Source organism: Leopardus geoffroyi, chromosome B4 (assembly GCF_018350155.1).
Source record: "Leopardus geoffroyi isolate Oge1 chromosome B4, O.geoffroyi_Oge1_pat1.0, whole genome shotgun sequence".
NCBI lineage: Eukaryota > Metazoa > Chordata > Mammalia > Carnivora > Felidae > Leopardus > Leopardus geoffroyi.
In genome coordinates, this window is record NC_059341.1 from 79,254,035 (window position 1) to 79,273,731 (window position 19,697).

The following is a 19,697-nucleotide window of genomic DNA, read 5'->3' on the forward strand; positions in this document are numbered from 1 at the left end:
GGCTCGAACTCACGGACCGCGAGATCGTGACCTGGCTGAAGTCGGACGCTTAACCGACTGCGCCACCCAGGCGCCCCAGGTTTGTTTATTTTTGAGAGAGAGAGAGAGAGAGACAGAGCGTGAGCAGAGGAGGGGCAGAGAGAGAGAGGGAGACACAGAATCCAAAGCAGGCTCCAGGCTCTAAGCTGTTAGCACAGAGCCCAACATGGGACTTGAACTCACGAACCGCGAGATCATGACCTGAGCCAAAGTCGGACGGTTAACCGATGGAGCCACCCAGGCATCCCAGTGACAAAATACTCTTCCCCATCAGAATGCACTGCCTCCCCACCTGCTCAGTGCACGCCCCCCTGCCCCCTCCTCCCCCCCCCCCCCCCTCCATCGCTGGAGCCATTATGCATTTTTTTTTTTTTTTTTTAACACAGTGAGCTTCCTTTACGATACAGGAATACAGGAACACATTTACTAATCCTGGGAGTTTTGCCTGCTCCAGAACGTAGGCCCTTGTGGAGAAAGAGGTCCCAGGTGCTTAGCTTTGTGCCCTGTGACCCCGGCCACAAGATTAGCAAGATTAGGCCAGACATTTGTAGTTGGGTCACCAGAGATGCTGCTGGTCCCGACCGGTGGGAAGCTTTCTGCCACGCCTTCCTGCACACTCTGGAGGGGCCCACTTTGAAGGCGGGCCACATAATTTCAATTCCAAAGACACCAAAGTGAGTTTGCTTTTATTTTTCCCATGCAGTGCTGGGACCGGAAGCAGCTCAGGCACCCACAGGTAAGCCGCGTGGCTGAGTGAGGAGCAGGCCCGAACCCACACGGCCCACTGGTCCCCAGCTCCCTCCCTATATCCCCCGAACCTGCCACGCCCCGGGCCTCCCTCTCGCTCTCTCTGCTCAAAGCACACTGGCCTCCTTGCTCACACCAGGCCTGTTCCCACCTCTGGTCTTGGCACTGGCTCGTCCCCTCAGCTTCTCAAACTCTGTGCTCAATGGGGAGCAGGGCAGCCTGTTAAAATTGGACCCCATCTTTCTCCCACTTCTGTAGAGTCCCCCTTTCCTGTTCTGTTTCTTCTTAGGACACTTACCACCATCAAATATACAATCCATTCACTTGCTAAGTTTATTGTCGATCTCTCCGCCTGGAATGGGAACCCATGAAAACATACATCTTTGTGTATTTTATTCACTGAGGTATCCCCAGCTCATAGAAAGGTGCCTGGCACATAGTAGGTGCTCAATAAGTCCTCGTTGAATGAAACAAAGAAACAAATAGGGCCCAGTGTGAGACAGGCCCTTCCAGACCACCAGGTTTCTGCATTGCTTTCCTCGGTCCTCCTGTCCCCCCACGGAGGAGCTCTCTCAGCTTCTGGCACACTCAGCTCCCCTTCCCACCTGTTAGGGTTAGCGTGGGAGCCGTGCTTCGGGGGCCACAAGAGCAAAAGGCTAGAGCAAGTTGTTTCTGCAGGAGTGCAGTTTGTGGGGTGTCTCCCCCGGCTCACCCCAGACTTGGTTCCCCCTTGGAGCTCTGTCCTCCAGATTCAGAAACAGGTCCTCATCTCAGACCGGTGCTCCCTCTGGATTCATCCTTATACTCCTTACCTCGAGTGCGATTCTGTCCTCTGTGTCTTCCTGGTGTGAGGTGTGTGTGTGTGTGTGTGTGTGTGTGAGAGAGAGAGAGAGAGAGAGTGCGGAAAGACCCTTCCCATTCTTTCTGGCTCTGTTTGGCTCTTTTCTTATGTCCCCTCCCCAAGCCTGTTCCCCTAAGGGGGAGTTCTGGAAGAAGATGACTCCTCGTTCTGGTCCTTGTGCACAGAGATTCTCTGTAATGAGAGCTTTACTCCAAGGACTGGGTTGCTGGGGGTTTGGGTATCATGATAGTTGGGGCTGCAGGCAGGGGTTTTCCCCTTTGGGTCCCATTTCCATCCTGCTGTTCTGGGGTGTCACAGGGAAAGCATCCTGTACGATCGGGGTGGGAGGCTGGGGGTGAACAGTCTTGGCTGACGGCTCAGTGTTGCAAAGGACCTGAGGAACTGGGTATTTGTCTCGTCACCAGGCCTGCGGTGGTGGCTGTGCCTGGCACCTCTGCTTCTATTCTCTCTGCCACATGTCGCCATCTTCTGGGACCTGCCTCGGGTCTCGCCTCCTTGTGACATTCCACCTGCCATGAGTGGCCCTCCTCGGTCCTCAGCATTCCCTTTACACGATCACTTGTCTTTCCCCCTCTTGCCATGGATCTTTCCTGCCTCTGTCTGGGGTCCCCATGAGACCCACGTTCTTCAAGAGCGAGCTCTGTCCACCGAGCTTTATTTCCCTCGGCATCTGAATTAGGGCCTCGCTCTGGTGGGGCCTCAGCACTGGCCTGTGAATGGAGGCGCCTCCTCCAGGACGGCCCCCGGGCCTGGCGTACAGGAGGCTCAATCACTATCCGTGGACCCGCTGTCCAGATACTGGCCATTCCTTCCTGGGTCCAGTCTATTCAATTCAAGCCGTGCTTCCCAGGGACCTACTATGTGTCAGTTACCATGAGGGCTATCAAAGGAGAGAAGACGTGCTTTCTGAATCAAGGAGGCTGTACCGACCCCAGTCACTCTACTGTCAGACAGAATGTAGGAAAAGCAGGCGCAGGGAAGGCTTGAAGGGCTCACTCTACTTGTGCTCACCCTGGAAAGATGAGCCAGGCATCCTTGCAGCCTTAGGGGGGACAACACGTGATCTGCCTGCAAGGACGGGCCCGTGGGACCTTATAGGACATGGGACCCTTCGAGTCTCAGGAATGTGCTGGCCCAAGCCTCCACTTGCCCCTGTGGGATAATGATCCCAGGTGGACTCACAGGGTGGGAGGGGAATTAGGGGCCAAATAGATATGTCTAGGCCTGTGGGGTTGCAAAGGCAGGGGACAGGTTTATTGTGATGCAGGGTCTCCCTGAGATGCTCATTAAAGGAGACAAGTTTCAGCTTTCCTTCTCGGTCTGCCTAGCGGGAGATTCCCACGCTCATAAATAGCTTTAATAACTTTCTCCTGCCTTTTATGTTGTTGGGAGGCCCGTCGTCTGCCCGATAAAAAGGCAGGGGCACGGACAGGTCTCCAGCGTGAGACCTGTGTGCTTCGGGCCTCTCCATTTTCCCTGCACTGCCCTGCACCGCGGAGGCATGGCCAGCCGTCCCCACCGCATCCGCTCCGGCTATGGGGTCAGGAACTTCAGCTCCTGCTCTGCCGTCCTGCCCAAGCCGTCGGCCCACAGCTGCTCCAGTGCCGTGGCCTACCGCGGGGGCAGTCCTGGGGGGCCCGGCTACAGGCGCCTCGGGGGCTTTGGCAGCCGGAGCCTGTGCGCAGTGGGGTCCCCGCGGATGGCGGTGAGCTGTGGATGGCCCCTGCGCAGCGGGGGCAGCTTTGGCTACCGCGTAGGGGGACTTTGTGGACCCAGCCCGCCCTGCATCACCAGCGTGTCGGTCAACGAGAGCCTCCTCACGCCCCTCAACCTGGAGCTTGACCCGAACGCGCAGTGCGTCAAGCACCAGGAGAAGGAGCAGATCAAGTGCCTGAACAACAAGTTTGCTGCCTTCATTGACAAGGTGAGTCTGTGGGCTGCTCCCTGGGGCTGTGGCACAGGAAGGGGCGAGGGACTTGGAACCCAATGACCAGCCGTCTTCACGTTCTCTGAGTCCCAGGCCTGCAACCCGTCAGCACGTGGCCTTGGGAGCATGACTGAATCGGGCTCTTGGTTTTCAAATGCTACCAGGAGAGTCAAACGCAACGAGGAATGTGAAACCAGACAGAACGGGAGGTTTATTGAGGCTGCTTCCCTGCCCAGCAAGAGCTGTGTGTGTGTCTGTGGCCCCATCTTCAGGATCTCAGCCATCACCCTGTGAGGGGGGGGGTGGGTGGGGTGGGATGTCTGCTTAGGTTTGTGTGGAGGTGCCGCCCGCCCCAGGGTGAAAGGATCCAGGATGAGGAGGGGCCAGGAGCTCCTTTCCTGCTCCTTCTAGTAGGAAGGCTGTGAGTTCCCGGGATTTCTGCCCCAGGCGCTTTTCCCCACCCAACCTTACACAGATTAAACACAGTGAGTTGAGAAACTTAAAGGGGCAGCCCCTGGAGGGGCTGTTGAATTGCACTCTTCAGATGCTGGGGTCTCTGAGCCCACCTTCTGGTTGGACGCATAGCTCTGGTGTCCTCTAACTCAGTGGCACCCCCTCGGCGAGCCTCTCTGGGGGAGGACAGCCCCTGAAGTCCAGGAGAGGAAAGGGTCCCCTTCTAGGGCTGAGTGCTGTGCACATCTACACCAAGGGTCTTTGTAAGTGGACACACACAAGAGTGACGGTGCATGGAGGCCTTGCTCTCTGATAAGAGCCACCATCAGAAATAGGCATCTCTGCAAGCGAAGGTGCTGTCCATTATTCTTTTTCTTTTTTAATGTTCGTCTATTTTTGAGAGAGCGCCAGCAGGGGAGGGGCAGAGAGAGAAGGGGACAGAGAATCTGAAGCGGCCCTGCGCTGTCAGCAGCGCCCCGACGCAGGGCTTGAACTCACGAACCACACGATCATGACCTGAGCTGGAGTCAGATGCTCAACTGACTGAGCCCCCGGGCGCCCCTGGACACCTACCTACTCTTCACATGCTGCTGGCTTGTCCCTTCCGCCAGCACATCGTGTGGGTCATTCATTATGCAAGGACACCCACCAAGGGCGGCGGGATGAGGTTGAAATCCAGCCCATGCTCGGCTCACCGGTCTGTATGCCCTGGAAGGAGGCTGTGTCTGCCTGGAGTGGCCCCTTTGCCTAATTTGCTTGAAAGCACAGTAAGGTCCCCGAACATGCAAGGACCTTTGCACGTAGCCTTTTGGACAGCACGCAGGTATGCAGTCTCTGTGTGAGCAGTCAGTTCCGGTCCGAGATCCAGATTCTTGCCTGAAATTATTCAGTTATTAAACGTCGGCAGCAAATCAGATTTCTACGACCCGGTTTGCGGGCCAAGTAAAACATGCCTGCAGGGCAGAAAGAGCCTGGGGCCTGCCAGGGGACATTGCTGATGCATTTCCACTGCCTGGGTTTACAATGAGGCTCCGGGAGAGTGGGGCACAGGGGCCCGGTTGGTGGCAGTCAGGCAGGGGAAGGTCTCCGCATTCCCCGTCCAGGGTCCCTGGGATGGGCTCTCCTGCCCCAGGATCAGAGTGAGGGAGAGTCGTGGTGGGTGCGTTTTTAAATCACTGGCATAAAAATGCCCACAAACTTAGTGGCTTAAAACAATACAAATTTCTTCTCTCATGAGGTCAAAACCAAGGTGTTGGCATAGCTGCATTTCTCTCTGGAGGCCCTAGGGGAGACCTGTTTTCAGGGACACGCACGCTTTTGGCAGAATTGCGTTCTGCGTGATGGTAGGACTGAGGTCCCTGTTCTCTTGCTGGCTGGCTGGCTGGAGCTCCTTCTCAGTTTCTGGAGGCCACTGGCATTCCTTGACTCAGGCTCCTTCTCCCTCCACCTCCAAAGCCCGTGATCGTGGCCAAGGCTGCCTCAGGTTTTAAGTCTCTCCTCCGCCTCTTCCTTCTGTACACCTCTCCACTCTTCTGCCTTCTTCTTCCACTTTATTTAAAAGCTTTTAAAACATGTTTATTATTTATTTTTTGAGAGAGGGAGACAGAGCGCAAGCAGGAGAGGGCAGACAGAGAGGGAGATACAGAATCCGAAGCAGGCTCCGGGCTCTGAGCTGTCAGCAGAGAGCCTGGCACGGGGCTCGAACTCACAAACCGCAAGATTATGACCTGAGTGGAAGTCGGATACTCAACCGACTGAGCCACCCAGGCGCCCCCTTCCTCTCCCACTTTAAAAGGCCCATTATGACACCTTGGGGCCACCTGGATAATTCCAGATCTCCTGATCTTCAGTGCCATAACCTACATTCCACCTGCAGGGTCCCTTTTGCCACATAACATAACAGATTCACAGGTTCCAGGGATTAGGACGTGAACATCTTTGAGGAGCCATTTTTGGCCCACCACACACGGTCGAGAGCGTTGTTGCAAGATCAGATGTTATTTCATTCTGTGCAGAATAAATACCACAAATAAATTGTGTGCTCTAGTGGGAGAGGGGGATAGGGTGAGGGAACATGCCTGGGGGAACAGCTGTGACCTGCACTTTCAGACTTTGCCAAATGATTTGGCCTTTGGGGGAAGGTCACAGCCTGCTGCGGGTCAGAGATCATCCCCAAGGGCAGAGAGGGCTCAGGGCTCCCCCTGAGTCTCTTTCCTCCACCCTGGGCGGCAGGTGCGCTTCCTGGAGCAGCAGAACAAGCTTCTGGAGACCAAGTGGCAGTTCTACCAGAACCGCAAGTGCTGCGAGAGCAACCTGGAGCCCCTGTTCGAGGGCTACATCGAGACGCTGAGGCGGGAGGCCGAGTGCGTGGAGGCCGACAGCGGGAGGCTGGCCTCGGAGCTCAACCACGTGCAGGAGGTGCTGGAGGGCTACAAGAAGAAGTGAGTGCGGCCGGGCTGGGGGTGGTTATGGGTGTGGGGCAGGTCTTGGCTGGGTCCACACCATTCTACCAGAGGTGGGGATGGCTGAAGGTCAGGGCCAGCCCAGGCTACCTCTCTGATGGTTCTGTTTTCTCAGCCTGCTCTATCTGGTCTCAGCTCCCAGCTCTTGTAGCCCCATCCTGGGAAATGGGGAGAGAGCTGGGGAGAAGAGGCACTCCCAGCCTGGGAGGGTAGGACACACATCCAGGGCACACAGTGGCCTAGAGACACAGAGAGAGGAACAACAACAGAATGGGAAGAGAGAGGTCAACAGACTGGAGGAAAGAACTTGGGAACAGTCAGCACTAGGATGTGGGGAGAGGAAAGGTCCCTGGGGAGGTATCTCCAAGATGATCCGGCCAATGCCATTCAAGATAGCCAATAAGCTTGGAGAAGTCGTTTATTCACTCTGTGGATAAATCACCAGGCTCTTGTTCTGCAAGGCTCTGCGATTCAAAGGCCCAAGTCAATCTTCCCTTGTCACCTGACTTGTTGAGGTTGGCCATTGCCCAGTTTGAACTCACCGGGTCACTGACACCTTGCTCCTCTTTCCCTGTCGATAGGGATGGAGAGAAAGGTGATCCTGATATAATCTGTCCTGATCATTCTAATTGGAAGTAACTGGAATTCGGATCTTGGGAGATCGGGTGTTACCATCCAGATGGACCCAGCAATGGGTTTACACTTTCCTTGGAGGGATGCAAATGCAGACACAATTCTGTTTGCAGGTGTCGAGGCCTGTCTCCCAGTCTGGGGGGGGGGGGGGTGTGAGGGCCAGTAATTACATAGCCCAGAGTTTATAGCAGCCCAAATTACTCTGTCATTAAAAAGTCGTGAAAATCATGCTATGAGGACTCTGGTCATCCCTGTGGGCTGGGCAGGGCTGCTGCAGGAATGACCTCATGGGCAGGCACAAGAGAATGTGCCAGGCGGTGCAGGAGGGCTGTGGAAATGCCCCCCAGCAGTCAGGGCATAATGGGGTGCTTCCAGGATTTCAAGTCCTTGAGTATTGGGGGAGGGGAAGAGAACATCACAGGGATGGTTTCATGGAGCTTTACGTTTTGTACAATTTTCGGGTTGAAAGACACCCCCTGTCCCCTGGAGCATCTCTCTTTTACTCAGCCCACAAATATTTCCAGCATGCCTTATTGCACATCAGGCAACGTAGCCCAAGATGCAGAGAGATTAAATGGCTTGCCTGACGTTTTCCAGAAACTTCAGTCCGAGCTTGGACCAGAAACCAGAGGCTTGAACTTCATGTCCAGTGTCCTTTTGGTGGGTTCTTCGTGACTGCAAAACAGAAGTCCACAGGGGCCAAGGCTCTTTCCCCAAGGCACACAGCAAGTCAAGGGCAGAACCAAGGAGTCTTGAAGAGCTAGGGCTTGGTTGGCCCACCCAAAGCCCTCATCCCCAAGGGCCTCTCCATCTGTGCTCTCTCTCCTCAGGTATGAAGAAGAAGTGGCCCTCAGGACCACGGCTGAGAATGAGTTTGTGGTGCTGAAGAAGGTGAGTGAGTCCTCCCACATGGGGAAGAGTGAAATCTTAGATGCTGGACCTCTGAGACTAGCAACTTGCCACGTTTGCGGCAGTCCAGTCGTGGTGGCCAGGCACTCGACTCCCCTGACCAATGGGGGCCACTTGGTTGGCAATGCCCGTATGAGAGGGAGACTGATTAAGTGACCACTGTAGCTAATCAGCCAGACAGCAGCTCGGGGAGACCTCGGGCCCGAGAGTCAGCTACTTGGATGCTGCCCAGCCTGGGTGCCAAGGACGGCCTGTGGGTGGGGCGCACTCATGGCTCTGTGGCCACCACGTGATTATGCTCCATGGACCAGTTTAACTTAGTAGTAGCAGCCTGGCATTTTGGGCTGTGATAGTAGGCTACTCGCTTCAGGAAGGTCTCTAATTCTGGAGGAAAGAGAAAAAATCTGTCGAGGTCAGACTTCTCTCTACTCCCTATTTGAGGTGGCCCCATGGATGTTTCTGTGATAGGAGAAGAGTGGGACAGAACATGGCCTCGGGGCCCCCTATAGAGGACAAAGGTCTAGGGGCCCTGAGTGACCCTTGTTCCACCCTTTCCCATGTGCGTCCACCAGGACATAGACTGTGCCTACCTGCGCAAGGCTGACCTGGAGGCAAATGTGGAGGCGCTAAGGGAGGAGATGGGCTTCCTACAGGCCCTCTATGAGGAGGTGAGTCTCTCCCCTTCTCCAGAAGAGCAAGCGAGGGAGGAGAGGGCAGAGGGTTTTTTGAGTTGTGGGTTGTCTTGGTCCTTTGGCTTTAGAAAGTATTGTCCACCCCTAACTCTTTTAGGACCTAAACATCCTTTCCTTCTGTGAGCAGAGGAGATTTTTCTCTTGCTTAGGCCTCCTTTCAAAATGGAAATGGGTGATTCCCTTCCTTTAAAAGTATTTGTGGGGCGCCTGGGTGGCTCAGTCCGTTGAGCATCCTCTTGATTTTGGCTCAGGTCATGATGTCACGGCTGTGGGATCGAGTACCACATCAGGCTCTGCACTGGGTGTGGAGCCTGCTTGGGATTCTCTCTCTCCCTCTGCCCCTACCCCATTTGCACACTCTCTCTCTTTTTCTCTCTCCCCCCCCCCCCCACAAAAAAAACCCACACAGATGATTTGAAGGACTGTGATTCATTGCCTATCTACACAGCACAGCATGAAGTGGAGATATGACAATATAGGTGTGGGTATATAGATGTAATGATATCTTATTAATTCAGGTAGTATGAAAAGTTCATTAGAAAACCCAGGACTCTAAATCTGTCCATTGTCTGGTTGATTAGATTTATGCAGATAGCTAGAGCTGCACTTCTGGAATTCTCCAATTTTGTTTCCTAAAGCTTCAGGTGGGGATGGTTTTTTTTACCTACAGCAATGGGAATCAGAGGGGGATTTGGAGCTGAGGGCACTGGTTGCTGTCTCCTACAGGAAATCTATCTCCTTCAGTCACAAATCTCTGACACCTCGGTGGTCGTCAAAATGGACAACAGCCGGGAGCTCAACATGGACTCAGTGGTGGCCGAGATCAAGGCTCAGTATGATGACATCGCCAGCCGCAGCCGGGCCGAGGCTGAGTCCTGGTACCAAACCAAGGTGAACTGGAGGGCCGAGCTGCCCTTCGGGCAGGGAAGATAGCCAGAACCTGAAGCTTCTCTGGGAAATGCACCCATGCATTCAGAGGGGCTCCATCACAGGCCCAAGCAGAGCAGGGGTAGGAGACAGGACCACTATAGAACAGCAGGCTGGCTCTTCATGGTGACGACCCAGCACCCCTCCAGCAATGTCACAACCATTGGCTGGTCCTGAATGTTTGTCTCCCAACCCACAGTGCGAGGAGATGAAGGCCACGGTGAGCCAGCAGGGTGAGAACCTCCGCAGAACCAAGGATGAGCTCAATGAGCTGAACCGCATGATCCAGAGGCTGACGGCAGAGGTGGAGAATGCCAAGCAGCAGGTCAGGGGGCGCTGAGACCTCGCTCGGTGCACCTGCTGTTTCTGATCTGTTCTCATGCCGCTTCTGATCTGTTCTCCTGCTGCTTCTGATCTGCTCTCCTGCTGCTTCTGATCTGCTCTCTGCTTTCCTCCTGCCTTGAGGGGCTGCTGCTGTCTTTGGAGAGGCTTATATTTCAACCACCTGCATCTGAAGGACCGAAAAGCACTGTTTGCACAGAGCATTGTGGGGGAGGGTTGGTCTGTCTACCTTCTCTGAATTCTGCTCCTATTTCCCTTCATATCCCTCCAAGGTTTCTTTCCTTTAAACATACCTTAGGCAATGCGGTCTAGTGCAGGTTGTGTTCTGCTGGCTCTCCCCCACCTCTCCAGATGGATTTGAGGTGCACAGACCTGACCTGGCCCCACGCCACTCTGTTCACAATGCACACTAGCACTGTCTGTGCACCTCTGTAATTGAACATGGCTTGTCGCTCATTCCATTCCCCACGACCTCTCTGAGTCTCAATTTCTTCATCTGCTTAATGGGAAATAACCATGCCTGTTCTGACACGCTCAGAGTAACTGGAAGCAGATAGGCAACATCTGTGAAAGTGCCTTGTAAACCAACAACGGTAAACAAGTGTAAGATACTATCACTAATTATTATCAGTCCTGTTCCAGCACTAGCATTTCCTCCCTCTAATGGCTCACTGGGGACTTGAGTTTTACAATAAAATTAAGAGGCACATACATGGAGGAAGAAAGCGCCAAAGGGCCATTATTTTCCTGCCTAGTTAATTTGCAAGTGGACCATTTGGAATAGAGGTGAAATAGGTTGATGGAGGCCATTGGGGACCCACTAGGTCCCCTTCTCAAGCTTCTCCCCTTCTCCCCTCCCTGACAGCGGTGCAAGCTGGAGGCCGCGGTGACCCAGGCAGAGCAGCAGGGCGAGGCAGCCCTCGGTGATGCCAAATGCAAGCTGGCGGGGCTGGAGGCCGCCCTGCAGAAGGCCAAGCAGGACATGGCCTGTCTGCTCAAGGAGTACCAGGAGGTGATGAACTCCAAGCTGGGCCTGGACGTGGAGATCGCCACTTACAGAAAGCTGCTGGAGGGCGAGGAGAGCCGGTGAGGACAGGGCTTAGGGTCTCTTCACATCCCCACTCAGGGCTGGAGGACTGCCTCGACAGACTATCATCCTCCAGGCAGAGAGTGTTCAAACTGGGAAAGACTCCAGAAAGACTCTAGAAATCAAGAAGTCTAACCATTTTCCCATTTTCAGATGGGGAAACCGAGGCCTAAAGAGGGGAAGGAACTTGTTCAAGGTGACAGCTAGGTAGTGGCTATGCTAAAATTACCGTCTCCGGTGATCTTTTCCCTCCCACACTGCCCCTCCTGATGCAACTAAGCTCATTCCAAGGCAACTACTTTACCCTGTTGACTGGAAAGGGGTTTCTGCAATCACATCACAGTGGATTGTAAAAGCTGGAATCATTCAGAGGATTTGCTAAAGGCCATTTGACTTGGCGTGTACAGACAAGGAACCCTATAGTCTCGTGTTCAGGAGCAGCAAATAGAAATGACCAGCACAGGGTCCTTGCTTAGTAGGGAAAGGCAGGGGCAGCATAAATCGGGCTCTGCTGACAGTTTGAGCCAAGAACTGGGGCAAGTGAAGTCAGCAAGGGAAGGAGCAGTGTGGATTTACACCTGGGGTAGTGACGAGCATTTAGCCTGGAGGTAGCCACATCCTTACTGCCTCCTAGCTGGGTCCCATCACAGGGGAGCAAGCTAGACTGGGGCGGGGGAGGACAGTTGCATAGAAAGGTGAAGATCACAGGTTGTGAGCCATCCAGACCACCTGGATTCACATCCCAGCTCTACCACTTACTAGCTCTGAACCTCTGGGCCTCAGCGTCCCGATCTGTACAACAGATAATCATAAAACCCAGCACTTTATGCTGTTGCAAGGATTAAATGAGTTAGTGTGAATGGAAATCACCAGTAGGGGCAGGTTACGGTCAGAACAAGAATCTCTCTATCCAGGGTAGCCAGGTAGGGCTGTACCACAGAGAGGCTCCTTACTGACCAGGTTAGCATTAGAAATCTGACGTGTGTCGCCCCCTAGGCAGCTGGCCGTGCTGCTGGATTTGTGCCACGCTTGACCAAAGCAGGTAAACTCTTCTGTCCATTTCCTCGGGACTCCGGGTGAAGCCACCAGATTGATCTCCTCCTTTTACACTTAAGCCCCTGGCCCACTCATCAACATTCAGTAAGGCACTCGGCATTTGCGCTGTGAAATTTACTTTCATCATCATCATCATCATCATCATCATCATCACTGATGTATTAAGAACTCAATTCTATAACGCATGAGGCACTGTCTCCAACACATGAGATTTTACAAGATGGTTGGGTGTATGGAGCTTTGCATATTGTGGCCACTGACCTTTTGACAGATCTTCCCTTCTTGGCATTTCACAAGTGTAATTGGATTAGCCAAGTAACCCTCACGGCAGAAAACACAGAAAATGAGAAACCAAAGCAGCCGTAATCACTCAACTTGGTGACAGCTGCTGCTAGCATTGTGGCGCAACAGGCGCCATGATGGGCATTGGCTGGAATCTTCTGGAAGGGCACAGTTCCAAGGCTGTGGTGGGGTCAGCTTCACGTGGTGGGAGAGTGAGCCCAAAGCATAGATCCTTACTGAAAAGCTGTCGTATGTTGAAGCGCTCCGTCGGGCAGAAGGAATCAGACTGGAGATTTACTGGAGGAGATGGTTTGAAGCTGGGGGATAAAAAAAGAGGGTGATGTGGAAGAGAAAGTATAGGTGGGCGTGAGGGAGGAGGGACCCACGGCAGTGATATAAATGTCTCATCATCAATGAGATGTTCATAATGTTAGTAGCAAACGCAGTGGATTTACTGTGTGCCAGGCTCTACCTGTAGGCACTTTGCAATGTAGAGCTTGCAACAGCGCTGGAAGGTGGGTATTATCATCCCATTTCATAAATGAGGAAACTGAGGTACAGAAAGCCTAGGCGATTTGTCCAAGGTCACCCAGCTAGTGATCTGGCTCAGCCAGATGTGCGCCCAGGACGCCAGGCTCTTGACCACCATTCCCTCCTGCCCCCTCTGCATGTATCAAGTCAGATAGATATCCGGGGTAGCATTTAAGCTCGTGGGATAAAAAAAAAAATGGCTCAATTAGCATGCTAGGCAAGCTCTTTCCCACCTGAAGGTGTCCCAGTTAGGCAGTGGCTGTTCCCCATCACCTCGTTGGCCATGCTGGAACTTCCAGCCAGGGGACAAGGTGGATAACCCCACTGCACCCCACGTGTACCTTCCGGTACACCACATTTCCATGGCCGAGAAGCAAACAAGGCCTATGAAGTGGCCTTTGGGTCCTGCACCCTAACATCCCCCTGTCCTTTTGGGGTCCCTGGGAGCAGTGGCGACACTGATGCTCTCTGCGGTAGGTGGGCAACACGTCCCCTCCCCTCAGCCCTGCTCTCTTCGCTCAGGATGGACCAGAACAGATGTGCTGCAAGAACAGAGGAACCCCATTCTAAATGTTCACTCTCTCTCTCTCTCTCCTGCAGCTTGTGTGAAGGCGTGGGCTCCGTCAATATCTGTAAGTTGTGTGTGTGTGTGTGGGCATCGTTCTTTTGGGTGTTAATATTGGGTTGCATCTAATCGGTGACGGAATCTCCGTCTGTGGGGCACCGGGCAGGGGAGATGTGAGCTGAGGTCTCTGGGATCTGGACAAATGGATGGTCCAAAATATTTGGTCCCTACGTGGAGCCATCTGGAATATCCGTGAAGCATAAGTGAATGACTGGGGGAAGTTCTGCCCCGCTGACTGGTTCTGCAAAAACAGCTCAAGTCTTTCAGTTACACACAGGATACTCTTCAAGTGGCACGATATTTTAATAGGAAGAAACATTTTTGATGTTTATTCTGACCGTTTGGGCCCACTGCAGGCAACTCTTTACCTTGAATAATCCAATGTGTACACGGTCCCTAGGCTAGGTATCTATCTGTTCTCATTTTTCCAGCAACCATGTTTCTAGATGATTCCCTTCACTGTGACCCATCAGTTTTTGCCCAAAGATTGTATAAACACATCTCCACATTAGTCTGGTTCAAGCAGAGTTAGGGGTCCAATTTGCTAACCACGCTCCTTCAAGAAGCAGATGGCAATGGCTTTGGATTTGCCGGTAGGTCTAAAGATTCCTGATGCTGATCCCTCAGAAACATGAAAGTCAATCATTGGTGGCAAAAGGTTTTGGGTCATGTCGTGTCGGGGATGGAGGAGAATTCTGACCCAGTGTCTCCTCCCGCAGGTGTGAGCCGTTCCCAGGGTGGCGTGATCTGCGGTGACCTCGGTGCCACTGTCCCTCGTGGCCCAGGGGTTGTGGCTTCCAGCAGTGGTGCCCTCTGCTCCCCCTCTGTAGTGGGGGCCTGCTCCGGTGTGAGATCCGTGCGGTTTGCATAGTGGGCAGGGGACTCCGGCGGATGCCCCCCTCTGATAGGGGCAGGGGTGGGGAGCAGGAGGGGAAAATCATTTCTCTCCCAGACCCCCATGCCTGTTTAGTAATTTCCCCTGGCTGGAACCCAGACTGTCTCTCCAGTTTTCTTCCTATTGCAGTTATGATTTACTCTTTGTGTGCCAACCCGGGGTGTTAACATTACTGCCACCTCTGTTAATTCCCCCTTCCCTGTGGTCCAGGAAAGGCATGTAAAGGCTTTTTGATAGAAGATGCTCAGCCGCTTTCTTCCCCAGCTAATTTCAGGTTAGCAAACATTTTACTAAGTCTGCTTACTAAGTACTGGCCGTGCGCCAGGCCCTCTGGGCAGGGAGCCAGGTAGGAGAATGGCGATGGGTAGGTGCACCTGTGCTTTGCCCCCGGATGAGGGGCGGGGCGTGTCACCTCAGCACTGAGGGAGCAAAGGGGAAGTGGACTAGGGGTCCGGGAGGCCCCTCACACTCTGAGAGATTGTGTGTTCCCAGAGAGACCCCCAGCTATTTGTACCTCAGGATGGAAAGATTGACTGAAGCTAACAGCTGAGGTGTTTATGGTTGGCAGTTTGGATTTTTTTTTTTCCCTTTTTTGTATTTGGGTGATTCCTGTTATGGCTCCTTCTTTCTTTGTGTGTGCGTGATTAAATATCGATGGCGACAAGTTTTCTCCTAGCAAACAAATTAATGCCTGCCTCCTTTGTGGTTTTCCCAGCCCCCTTCAAAGCCTTGACCTTTTCAACACTTCTGCAAATGTGGTCCACAGACCACCACATACATCAGGGTCGCCGGGATGGGGGTGAGGGGTGGTGGGGACTTCTTAAATAAGCACATCCTGGGCTCCATCCAGAACTCTTGAATCCGAAGTCCTAGGGATGAGCCCAGGAATATGAATTTAAACAAGCTCCCAGGTGATTTCTGTAGGAACTAAAGTTGAGAACCATTGGTTTGTGTGCGCAGACAGAAGAAGAGGGTCAGATAATTCTGACCGAGGAGCTGACTTCCTCTCTGATTCTCACAGGATCAGAGTCATCTCTTTGCATTTCTCCTTTGACTTTGCCAAAAGGTCGGAGCCAATCTGAGTCACCCAGGCCTGGGTGGGGTGGAGGGAAAGCTAGAAGAGGGGAGGAGACAGGAGCCTTTATCCACAGGCACCTGCTAAGTGGCACACAGCGTATGTATTTCATTCATGGGTCATGTATATCATTTGATAGATAAGGAGGTTAAGGCCCAAAGAAGTGAAGCAACTTTACTAAGGTCACACAGCTAGTCCAGCATTCAAACTGAGGTTCAGGGAATGTCAAAGTTCATATTCATGTTGCAATACTCCACTGTCTTACCCCCAGTTGTTCCTTTAGACTAAGCGTCTTGGCTTATCGCAACACTCCCGGAGGAGGCATTCTGACTGATCCTACTTGCTAGTCAGACCCTTCAGAAATAAGACACGAAGATGACTTAAAGGAACCCCCTGGAACCGTCTGTAGGAACAACTCTCATAGTCTGCTCTCCAAGAATCTTGGACAGATCTTATTATGGGGCAGTTAATAACAGGCTAATTATGTGGGGACCCAGAAATAAAATCCAGACCTCTGGTTAGAGGACATTTTCCCTGACGGCCTGAACGGGGCAATTGATTGGGGAACTCTGTCTCTGGCCTCTTCCTGAACTGACAGTCCCCAACAAGTCCCACCTGGGGAAGTCTGTTTGGAGTCCCTTCTGATGCAAGGGATGTCCCCCTGATGACGTGGAGAGAGGGGTTTCTGATGGACAAGTTTCTTTCATTTGATTTATAGGAAGAATTCTACTCCTTCCACTTTATTTTATTTGGGATCAAAAAAAAAAAAAAGATTTGAATACAGCCTGACCGGGCAGAAGATATTTTGCCATAAGAATATACACTTGATCTTAAGACATAGATGGGGCGCCTGGGTGGCACAGTTGGCTATGCATCCGACTTCAGCCAGGTCACGATCTCGCGGTCCGTGAGTTCGAGCCCCGCGTCAGGCTCTGGGCTGATGGCTCAGAGCCTGGAGCCTGTTTCCGATTCTGTGTCTCCCTCTCTCTCTGCCCCTCCCCCGTTCATGCTCTCTCTCTGTCCCAAAAATAAATAAACGTTGAAAAAAAAAAATTAAAAAAAAAAAAAAAAAAGACATAGAAAAACCTTGGAGCAGTTCTCTGGGCAACGCAGTCCTTCTAACGCCTTCAGAGTCTGTCCTCTGGGACACACGTGGGCCCCGGAGAGGACCAAGATCTTTCTTAGTACATATATATATGCTCCCCTAGCTCTGCCTCCTGGCCTTGGAGCCCACAGGGGCTGCCCCCTGGCACACCACGGTCTGGGGCCCACCAAGTTTGAGTGGAGGTAAAATCAGGTTCAAAGGGCCACTAGCTCTGCTCTGAGGAGGAAAAGGAGTCCCAAGTGGCAGACCAGGGGGTGGGAGCGGGGGTCTGCCTTTCCTTTCTGGTGGTGGTGGTGGAGGCCTGTGTACACATGTTCGTGTCTCTGGTGTTTTCTCCATTAAAAAAAAATTTTTTTTTCAACGTTTATTTATTTTTGGGACAGAGAGAGACAGAGCATGAACGGGGGAGGGGCAGAGAGAGAGGGAGACACAGAATCGGAAACAGGCTCCAGGCTCTGAGCCATCAGCCCAGAGCCCGACGCGGGGCTCGAACTCACAGACCGCGAGATCGTGACCTGGCTGAAGTCGGACGCTTAACCGACTGCGCCACCCAGGCGCCCCCCCAAAAATTTTTTTTTAATGTTTACTTATTTTTGAGAGAGAGACAGAGTGTGAGTGGGGGAGGGGCAGAGAGAGGCGGAGACACAGAATCCGAAGCAGGCTCCAGGCTCCGAGCTGTCAGCACAGAGCTCAAGGTGGGGCTGGAACCCATGAACCGCGAGATCATGATCTGAGCCGAAGTCGGACCCTTAATCGACAGAGCCACCCAGATGCCCCTGTTTTCTCTGTTTTTAATGCGAAAGCTCATTCTTCTGAGTGCTGCCTCTACCCCACTCCAGCCCCTGGCTTCCCACCTCCCCCCTCTCACCGCCCCCATCCAACAGCGCCAAGAGAGGAAGAGTGGGCCTGTTGGGGGACCCTTTGGTTTTTGAACAAAGTGGAAGTGGGCAGGGATCTCCAGGGGGCCCAAAGGGGGTGTGGTGAGGGTTGGAAGGAGGGGCAGCAAAGTGGTGTGAGGCACTTGTGAACTCAGCCTCTCCCCAGTGCAAGTCTCCCGACCCCAAGAGAGCAGAACCTCGTTAGATGTCCTCGCTGCTCTAGTTTACAACGAACAAAACACTCAATACAGTGTCTTCTAAGAGTCCACGTTCCCAGAGCGTGGCAGCGGCATGCAGATGCGGACAGGGGGTAATTCCCCGATAGCCCTTTCCAGTGTCCATTACAAAGACTGATGCACTTAGCCATTTCCTTGATCACGTGGTGAATTTACATATCTCACTGTGCGTCCGTTCAGGTGAATGATAGCACTCATCTGTATTTCCTGGGATCCCAAAGACCGAAAGCAGGGAAGTTGGAGATACTGGGCTGATGGAAGGAACTGACCTGGGAGTGAGTGTTGTGAGGCTGGTGCAAGGGGCGGGTGTTTGAGACTGAGCAGAGGAGAACGTGTGGCCTCAGAGAGCAAAGGAGAAACGCCAAAGCCCAAACTGACTGACTTTTTTTGGAAAGGACTATAATCCATACTTCCATCTTCCTTTGGAGACTCTTGTATTTTGGGGCGGGGCATTGACTATTTGAATAAGAGTAGAATACAAACAGAAGGTCTGATTTTGGAGTTTCGAGGGGAAAGGAGCCCAGGAAAGATCTCTGGAATCACCTACATGGGCCAACTTTATTGTTTGGGCCACTCCCTCTGGAATTTACCTGATCTCTTGATTTCAGACCACTTGACTTCTCCTTAAAAAAATTTTTTTGGGGGGTGCCTGGGTAGCTCAGTCAGTTAAGCATCTGTCTTTGGCTCAGGTCATGATCTCAGGGTTCATGGGTTCAAGTCCCGCATCGGGCTCTTCACTGACAGCGCGGAGCCTGCTTCTGATCCTGTCTCCTTCTCTCTGTGCCCCTCCCACCTTCCCTCTCTCTCTCTCTCTCTCTCTCTCAAAAATAAAATAAACATTTAAAAGAGTTTCTTAATTTTTTTTCTAATAAAACTTTAATCCTTTGATTATATCCTTTGCTTTGTTCTTTTATCGGGATAGGGCTATGGGAGCCACAGAATCCTTTGAACTAGAGGAGTTTGCTCGGCATTTTTGCTGTTGGCTGCAAGGGAAGGCTGGGGTGGGGAGGGGAGGTTTCATTCTTATAAGCACCGGCAGCTCTGGCTGGCTGAGTCAGTTGACTGGTCTTTGCACACAAAGCACAGAAACTTATTAAAAAGCTTGTTAATATCTCCTAGTTTGTGGCTGTTTGACTTTTTCAGTGCATAATGTCCTATTTTGGGGCTAATCAGATTTGGCACCTTGGTTATGCTTGGCCCAGACCTATGGTAACAACCAGGTGTTTTTCCCAAGCACAGACTCACTCGGGTACCCCAGAACCACAGGAGCTAACAGGATCAGAGAGGGCTCATCGCACAGACCCCCGGGGCTGATGCAAAAAGCACGGGGGCCACTTCCCGCCCGATGTCTCACTGAGACACGGCGGAGTTCACACTCAGGTTTTGATGTTCGGCCCCTGAGTTGCAACCTTTCTTGTGGACGAATGATGTGCCCTACACTGAACGTTGCCCTGTTGTGGTTATGAGCATGCCGTGGAGGCCCGGGGAGGTGAGCGCAAGGAGGGAGGCCAGTGGGAAGCTTGGAGGAGGCCTGCCCAGTGTCAGCGGGCAAACTTCAGACGGCAGCAGCCTGAGCACTCAGAAGGGGCCGGCCGCCTGCTCGGTGGATCTGCAACCCTTTGGGTCTGAAGCGATGAAGCGAGCATTCGTCAGAGCACACAGAGCCTCAACTTCTCCTCCCAGGGAAAGACTGGGGGGTGGAGGAGCAGAGGGACTGGCAGGTGGGTATGGTGATGGCCAATCTGTTTTCCTAATGGCGACATGGAAGTGAGTCCACATGGCTTCTGCCCTACCAGCTGCCTGAGTTCATCCAACCATCCCTGGCCGGACATATCCTGGAGCCCCATCCTGGGACTTAGTTGGGGGTCAGAGCTAGGAGGAGATCCTTCCCGCCCTCAAGGAACTTTTGATCCAGTCTCCAGATACACGCAGTG

General features: G+C 52.9%; 1 protein-coding gene across 1 annotated transcript; it reads left to right on the forward strand.

The window, feature by feature from the left end:
- Positions 1-3,064: 3,064 nt before the first annotated feature.
- On the forward strand, positions 3,065-15,133 carry LOC123592121 (keratin, type II cuticular Hb5-like). The gene is made up of 9 exons (XM_045467075.1): positions 3,065-3,572; positions 6,261-6,469; positions 7,954-8,014; positions 8,605-8,700; positions 9,451-9,615; positions 9,851-9,976; positions 10,859-11,079; positions 13,550-13,581; positions 14,294-15,133. Exons 1-9 carry the CDS (start codon positions 3,150-3,152, stop codon positions 14,443-14,445), a joined length of 1,485 nt encoding a protein of 494 aa, XP_045323031.1. The 5' UTR covers positions 3,065-3,149; the 3' UTR covers positions 14,446-15,133.
- The last annotated feature ends 4,564 nt before the right edge of the window (positions 15,134-19,697 follow it).

What these genes read in the sequence shown, in the direction of transcription:
- LOC123592121 (XM_045467075.1), top strand. Translation starts at nt 3,150, where the DNA reads ATGGCCAGCCGTCCCCACCGCATCCGCTCCGGCTATGGGGTCAGGAAC. An exon ending in CTGGAGGGCTACAAGAAGAA is followed by an intron (nt 6,470 to 7,953) that starts GTGAGTGCGGCC and finishes CTCTCTCCTCAG; the next exon opens with GTATGAAGAAGAAGTGGCCC. An exon ending in TGGAGAATGCCAAGCAGCAG is followed by an intron (nt 9,977 to 10,858) that starts GTCAGGGGGCGC and finishes CCTCCCTGACAG; the next exon opens with CGGTGCAAGCTGGAGGCCGC.